General features: G+C 28.8%; 1 protein-coding gene across 1 annotated transcript in view; it reads right to left on the bottom strand.

The window, feature by feature from the left end:
- Window positions 1-1,896: 1,896 nt before the first annotated feature.
- Window positions 1,897-8,577, bottom strand: part of LOC123305441 (tyrosine-protein phosphatase non-receptor type 13-like) — a 230,337-nt gene continuing 223,656 nt past the window's right edge. The window contains exons 13-15 of the mRNA XM_044887158.1: window positions 5,679-6,334; window positions 3,719-4,968; window positions 1,897-2,020 (exon numbers count right to left, since the gene is read on the bottom strand). Of these exons, the coding sequence (XP_044743093.1) occupies window positions 3,722-4,968; window positions 5,679-6,334 (1,903 nt within the window). The 3' untranslated portion in view covers window positions 1,897-2,020; window positions 3,719-3,721. The remainder of the gene's footprint in view (window positions 2,021-3,718; window positions 4,969-5,678; window positions 6,335-8,577) is intronic.

Raw genomic sequence — 8,577 nt, 5'->3', positions numbered from 1 at the left:
TGAATGGATTTAAAACTTAAAACAAAACAATTTTAATAGATAGTTAATAGTTACAATTTTGTAAATAAAAAAGAATATTCTCTCATTTGCTTTCTTTATACAATAAAAAAAAATCAAATAATGTTCCGTAATTCAAAACTGTTTGATGGCGTTGATTGATTCAGAATGTAAACAATGAAAGTTTTCATTGCGTTTAATGAAACATGTAAATATGTACATGTAAACATTTAATAAGTAAATTTTCTTTGAGTTGTTATAATTTTTTTTAAGTGAATTCTTTCAATAAATTTCGAACATAAGTTTATTATAATTATTTTTTAATGGAATGGAGAACCGAAATTAAATGATGCATACATAAAAAGCTAGTTTTCTTTTTCTTAGAATTTTAAGATATCGAATATCAAGGCGTATTATTGAATATTCGATATTCAATCCTTTAAGATGATAAAAAAAAAACGTAATATATTATTACTTGTTATAGTTTCGGTACCCATCAGCATATGATAAATACAATTCGACAAATTCCTGTGTGACTTAATTATACCTGGGTTAACAATTTGTTGTTCTTCGAAAATTCTCAATTCATCAATAGACTTATAATACAGCAAATAAGCCGGACAAAAGTGTCAATGGTGAAAAGTTATGAAACAGCACCTATTTTAATGAAACTTTTTGAACGTGCTTATAGGTCCCCATGGACATTCCGTTAACTTAACCCTTATGTCCATCTAGTCATAGGGGGACATATGTACTCCAAAATTTTACTCCAAAAAAGATTGATATATTTATTTTTATTATAAAACTAAATTTAAAATAAATATAAAAATTTAGTTTCATTATAAAAATATATAATTTGTATCACTTAGAAAGACACATAGAACAGTAGTGACGGAGTTGATTACGTCCTAGATCGGATATGTAGAGGACTCAGGTTTTAGTCCCGACTTATGTATAATTTTTTTTCTATTTGTTCAAATGAAAAGATTTATGACAAAATGATTTTTGAATTTAGTATTAAGTATCTTCTTATTAGAATAACAAAAGAACTTATGTTCGTCAATTTTAAGCTTGTGGTGAACTAAAGAATTTCCTAATAACAAAATAATTTCTAATCATAAAAATTATATTTGAATAACGCGTGTTGCACAATTGACCATTTTGGTTTTTTACAAATACAAATATAAGTCAGCAGTTTACATATATGGAACTGAATTTCAAATTTTATTGAAAGATTTCGAATCGAAAATCTACACCATTTATTATTAACAATGATTTGATGAATGAATATTTAAATACAAATGATATAACCATACCTCAATTTGTATACCAAACGAACCCCATAACCGTTCAAGTCGTACATCAAAAAACACATCACTAACATTTGATATATTACAATCATCATGATCAATACTTGAACTATGACATATTTTATGGTGAAAACGAACCTTATTTTTCTTTGGACCCACTACATTATTATTATCATTATTATTTTTACTGTAATTATTATTAATATTATCAGATATGACAACATCGTCATTATTATCATAATCAGTGTCATTAATATTTTCAGAAATGAAACTTAAATTATTTTCTAAATTACTATGTTCATTTGGCACTTTTGTAATATTAGAAAGCTCATGATCTTCCTCCATATCCAACATTGTATTTAAAAATTTTTGAAATGATAGTTGATGATGATTGTACTTTTTCATTAACGGATTTGTAACGCTTTCAAAGTCTTCCGCAGTAAAGAACAAAGGTGGATACATTAAAGAATTATCAACACTATTATTTATTAATGGTTGCTGAGGAGCAATGTACTTCTTTGTAGTCTTTTTAAACCCTTTTGAAGAATCATATTCGTCATTTAAAACACTCATTGATACACTTTCACTTATGATAGATTGAAAATCGGCGTCATCTTTATTTGACGTGACCGATGATTTTGGTTCCGATGAGCGTGATCGACGTTTATTACGGGCAGGTGGTTTTGGAGGCACAGTTAAAAGAGCCATGGTTTCTATAAAATAAAATAAATATTTAACTTACAATCACACAAAAGTTGATGATAAACTGTTTTAATATTTGAATTTTATTGAAAAAAAAAGATGTTTTGCACATAATTAATTGAATTATACATACAATTATATGGCTTCTGTGCAAAACCTTGAAATATTGGTTTTATTATATAATAAAAATTAAAAGTCAATTTATTAATTCCGTTGAAAATTATTTTTATTGTTTTTAATTGTAAAACTAAATAATCAATAAGTTATTAATTTATGCATCATTGATTTAAATAATGAAGTGTATTTAATTTTATACAGTTCCATTCATAAAAAATGGAATACTCAATTCTTTTTTGGGACAGTATTTATTCATGAAAGACCCGAATCTAAAAATAACCTATGCGAAGTTGGATTCAACAGGTTATGAAGACACTAAATCTGCCTTTGACTCTTTCATGTCATTTGAGTTATGGTATATTTATATTTATAATATAAATAACTTACTGCTAGTTATAAAATAACGAAACACTTTTGTTTGGATTTTTTTTTAAAATAAAAATTTTGTAGTAATTAGATTCAAAAATCGATTATATATATCTACTTGTATACCTATATGTATGTGTTTTGGCATGGATCCCTCTTACGGATACTGTGGGGGAGTACCCAGGGTTCCACGACTGAAAGGTCTCTCTAATCCGTAACTGTTGCTGTCAAACATTTCAAGATTGCTAAGAAACGAAATAAGGAAAAGAGAATATTGAATCATCAGGCGAATTTAGCCTGCATAACCATTGAAGTTATTACAGAAAACTTCGTTGTCGGGATCAACATAAAAAAATTTGGGATAAATAATGCTAAAAATTACGATGAGAAAGAAGAATATGCTTTAAACCGAAGATTTAAGAGACGTTAATAAATTTAAGAGTGGTCCAAGTGAACTTTCGATCGAGCCCTTAACCTCACCCAACCTAAGATAAAGGTAAATTTTAAATTAAAAATGTGTTCTTTGTAAACAAACCAAAAACTTATTAGCGATAAAAAATTTGCCTTTAAATTATTATTATAAGTATTATCAAAGATAATAAATGAGAACTCTATGAATTTTCGAAATAAATATCGATTTTTGTCCCAATTTCAAAGATCATTTTTTGTATTATATGAATACGTATTTCGACTACCAAGTAGTAATTATCAGTGGTGCAGACTGTCACCAAATTAGCAACGAATAACATATGCTTTATAAGAGTAATTACGATTGGCTAATTTATACTCATGATGACTACTTGGTAGTCGAAATACGTATTTATATAATACAAAATTGATTATTTTTTAAATTTATAACAAAATTTTTATTCTTATGTCAAAATGTTCTATGAACACTTTCGGTTCGGTTTCGGCCACTCTTAATTTTTCAACAAGTTATATCTTTGTTATACTAATAAAAACATCAATAACATGCCAGGCCAAAACTAAGTGTGTAAGCTAAGATTAAAACAAGACTAGGGTAGTAAAGTAGGACCGTGATAAATACCCTAATATTTGAGGATGCATAATAGGCCCAACGTTTATTGATAGCACTCTCTAAATCCCATGCTACAATTCAATTTCATTTATAGCAATTCAATTTCATTTTCAATTTCATTTGTCCACCTTGATATCATATAAACAAACAAATATAGTTTTAATTATTTTTTGCTAAGAATAAATACCTTTTAAATAAATACTTGCTCATCATCTGACGTTACGAAATACGTTGAAGTATCACCACCTTCAATTCCAATCGATGCCACTCGACTTGCTGAATATCGAATGGGTGTAACTGGATAGCGTACTGGTCCCTTCCATTTTCGACTTAAACCTAAACTTCGAGGTAATGCTACTTGTTTCGCAACAACATCAGCATTATTTCCGCCAACTTCGTCAATTAAATCTTCCTCAGATGATATGGTATCATCTACACATATTGATTTGGCTGAATCGTTTTGATATAAAAATTTTTCAATACTTTTCGACATTTTTGGTACTGTCTTACTAACAGCTGGTTCGATATTTTGCATTTCATGTGGCGATTTAGGTATATCATCTGAATAAATATCATGTAAAAACATTTTTGGATCATTTAACGTACCGCAAGATTTTGAAATACGTGGATTACACACTGGTGATTTATTCATTCGTGATGAAAGTATATTATTGTTTCCATAAATTCCATCGATTTCTGCAGCCGTTTCATAACGTATGTGTTTTAAATAATTTTTTTCAATTGGGTAATTGTATGAGGATTCCTTATGACCACAAATGCTTGTTGGATGATGTAAGATTTTTGTTGGATTATAAAAACTTGTTTCAGAAAAATCAACGTAATTTATGGCTGATACATCAACATTACGTTCAATGACTGTATCGTTTTGCAGGAATGTAGACGCAGACAAAAATGAATTATTTGGCGATAAATTTGAAATATCTGCACACGAATTAAAAAAAGACGCTTTGGGACGCTCAAACGTGGGATTGTTTAATTGCAGACATGATTTATATAAATTACGATTTGCTTTTGATTTGTTCTTGTTTTCTAAACGATGGCGATCATCATTCATCGATAATTGAGATAAAACAAAGTCTACAGATTTTCCTGTATGTTTTAATAAATTCAAAGCATCCTCATAACATAAATTCAATAAAGATTGCCCATCAACAGCAACAATTTGATCACCTTTAAATATTGATTTGGATTTATCTGCTGGTCCATTTGTAATTACTGATTGTACATAAACATTACCATCGGATCCTTCGGTAATTTGTAATCCTAAACTACCAACATTATCACGAATAAGTGTAACCGATCGTAGAATACGTTCTTCAACAAAAGATAATTTATCAAATTTTTCCATTAATGAATCACTAATAGTTTCATGAAAATCGGGAAGAAATTTTTCGTCAGATGCCCTTAGTGTCGAATCTACAAACAAAATTTTTGTATTAAATATCTAAATTGTAACCAAAAAAATTATGCAGTGTAAATCATTTAAACCTTAAATGAATAAAATTAAAATTAGACACAGAAAATTGTTTCGAACAAATTTGTTGCGTGAGGTCAACAAAAATTTAACCTTGATCTCCAAGATCATTTTAAATCCAACCCGGGTTCTTTATTATGCCCTTTTTTAAGGTTTTACTAACTTTTTTTTTTTTAATTCAATAATTTTTGTTTGAAATATTTTTCTGTATCATACAAAACCTGCAACATATTTCTCGTTAAATATTAAACAAAGATTTTTTTGTAACTATGTAAGGATATTTCCCGATATGTTAAACACATCAAGGGTTTGACAGTAATAATTCTCTAGGTAATGGAGAATAAGACAGTCAGTTTAGCTAATGAGAAATTTTATCAAAAAAAATTGTGAAAACTGTATAATTTATTATCTTTATAGATACGAATGGGATGTAAAGTAAGATAACTTTTTAAGTAGTAGTAGGGCAATTGTAGTCAATAGGGTTTGGTCATGTTTTATGCTCTGCGTAAAATCATACGTTATTTTAAATAAAATTTTTTTTTTTCATAATCATTTAACTTTGATTTTTTTTTAAATTTTGGATTATTTGCTAAGCCCGTGTTTATGGTATGTAAATCTCAGTTGTGAAATAAAATAATAAACTTATACTTACTTAAAACAAAGGCTTCACTAGACACTTGTCCTTCTGACCCATAATGCGTTAAAGATTCACCTTGTGAACTAGAATGCAAAGACATTATATCTGACCCGTCTGATATTGCAACTACTTGATTTAAATCACTTGGTTGAAATGTACACGATGATCCAATCGCGCGAGTACCCATTAGAACTCCATGTCTACGTTCACGACTAAACAATGGAACATTTGGTAGTCCAGATAACAGACTACTATCTAATATTAATGCCTTTTTAACATCTCGTGTTAAACTACCGAAGCTTTGTTTATTTTGAGGATTTTCATTCTCTTTATTTTGATATTCCTCTAATTGCATATTATCATTAAGTACACGTATTTCGGTGGCACTTTTTGATCGTCGGCATTTCTGTTGCTTAGAATTATGATTAGATGATGAATTGCTACTACTTCCATGACTAGAAACACTTGATGTACGGAACGATATTTTAAATTGTGTTTCCTCATTATTTGATGCTATTGGATTCATTTTGCATAATGCATTCGTCTCATTTTTAACATCTTTTAACGGTACACCAAATTCTTGGGCCAGAGTTTGTAAAGAGCTGTATTCGGTGCGTAATCGTAAGAAAAATTGATGATGTAATGAGGCTAAACGAAATGTAAAATAGCTTCTAAAACAGAAAAAAATTAACAAAAATTGTTAATAAACTAAGTAATAGAGTCTCTTTCTTTTTAATTTCAAATGTTCTTCATAATATAGAAAATGATCTCAGTTTAAATAATTTGAACACAATTACTTCGGAGTCGAAATATGCGTGTGTTTCTATACAACACAAAATTGATTTAGAAAAAATTTAAATAACAAATTTTTATTTCAAGTCTAGAGCTACAATCACTTGTTTTTTATACAGAGTGCTTCAAATTCAATAGCAGGACCTTAGCAAATGGTAGATACCGTTAAAATAATGACAATTTCTCAATGCACTTATAGCCTTCTTTTCTAGATACAGGTTGTTGAAATATTGGGAAAAAATAACTTTTACCTACCCAAAGGATCTTCCAGAATTTAAAGCTTATGATCGTAAATTGCCAGCGGCGGAGACTTGCCCGGGGAGACTCCACTAGCGATGGAGGCTCGTACGTGACATAACTCTCTTCCGAAAAAATATCTTACGCCATCGACTTTATTGAAAATGAAAGAATACTTTATTGTATTTGCAATGAAGTCAGTAGCGAAGAGATTTTTCAAAACCAGTGTATGGAACACCCATATATTCAAGCTGGATTTCGTAATTTATGACCATAAGCTTTAAATCATGCAGGATCCTTAGCTCAAACCAAATTTCCATTTTTTTAAATATCGGTTTTGGCAATTCTCATAAAAATGTCATTTTTTTCCAAAATTTCCTCACCCTGCGTTTGCAAATGGAAGCTTTCGCGGATATAAGTATATTGAGATATTATCATTATTTTAATGTTATCTACCATTTTATCAGATACTGATGTTATAACATGGATAGCCTTGTATATCACTATACAGAATATCTTTAAAATGTTTCTACTTTGCTCTACAAAAACTAAAGGAGCTCAAAATAATTCGATTTAGCTAAACTTGCCTTGTTACAAAGTTGTTCCGTTTGCTTGTATTATTCTACAGATAAAAATATTTATGATATGAATTTTTTTGTTTTTTAATAAATTTTAAATTTATTTTAAGATCAGTTGAATGATTTCAAATTAACAAATTTAGGGTCGTATAGCGAAGAAATAAAATAACTTTATACTTAGATAAGTTTAGTTAAAACAAAATTTTTGGACCCGTCTCGTTTGATAGCAGAACAAGGTACTATCTATCGAATAACTTTATTGCTAAAATAAGATTTAGTAAAAGTGAGTTTTAAAATAAGATTTAGTAAAAATAAAAATTTCTATACTTTTTATAACATATTATTTTGTTGCTTATATTGCTTATTAAATATATTTAATGATGTACCGCTTATTTCATAAATAAATATACAGGGTGGGTTATTTTAATCTATAATGGGTTATAGCTCGTTTTATAGTTAACCAATCAAAAAATAACTGGATTAAAAATTGTGGAGTTTGATTGGGAACACCATGTTTTCACACCAAAAACATTAGCTTTCGGCGACTTAAAAATATGTCATTATTGCATTTAATCAAAAGAAAATGCACTTATAGTTTATCCATATTTGTAGGCCAAAGTCATGGACATAGGCAAATGTCCTCTATTGCCCTTAACAAATTTTGGCTAAAAAATTTTTCCGTAGTTAGCGCAAGTTAGTTTTCTTTCGATTAAATGCAATAATGACGTTTTACGTTGCATTTCCCCCGAAAGCTGGCTCGAAAAAATGGTTTAGATAAAAAATGATAGTTTTTTATGAGGATCAATTTTCTAATTTAAAGTGTTTATCTCTTACCGTTTAGGATCTTAATTGGCTATTCAAGTAACCCGAAGAACTAGGTCTACACTCTTTGATCAGAATATGATGTCCCCCATCAAACTCTGCAACTTTTGCTAAAGTTATTTTTTTTGTTTTGTTAACTACAAAACGAGTTATTAGCCATTATAGATTAAAAAGATCCACCCTGCATATAAAAAGAAACAAAGATAAATAAATCGGTATTTATCGTATTTAAACGAATGACTTCTAAACCTTCTGTGATTGACTGTTATTACACTAAAAATGACGTTTATTTTAATAGTAGATTCATTTCATTACCTACTAAATAAACTTAGCAATCTTTTGACTCTAATGTTTTGTAAAGCCATTTAAATCACCTTAAATAAGCATTTAGTTAATGTATTGTAAGGTCTTACATCATAAAAAATATAGGTATGTACGAAAAAAGAAACATTTCAATGTTAGTTCGAGGAAGCTAGTCTATACTT

This window comes from Chrysoperla carnea, chromosome 1, assembly GCF_905475395.1.
Source record: "Chrysoperla carnea chromosome 1, inChrCarn1.1, whole genome shotgun sequence".
NCBI classification, from domain to species: domain Eukaryota; kingdom Metazoa; phylum Arthropoda; class Insecta; order Neuroptera; family Chrysopidae; genus Chrysoperla; species Chrysoperla carnea.
This window is presented reverse-complemented; position numbering and strand designations above follow the sequence as displayed.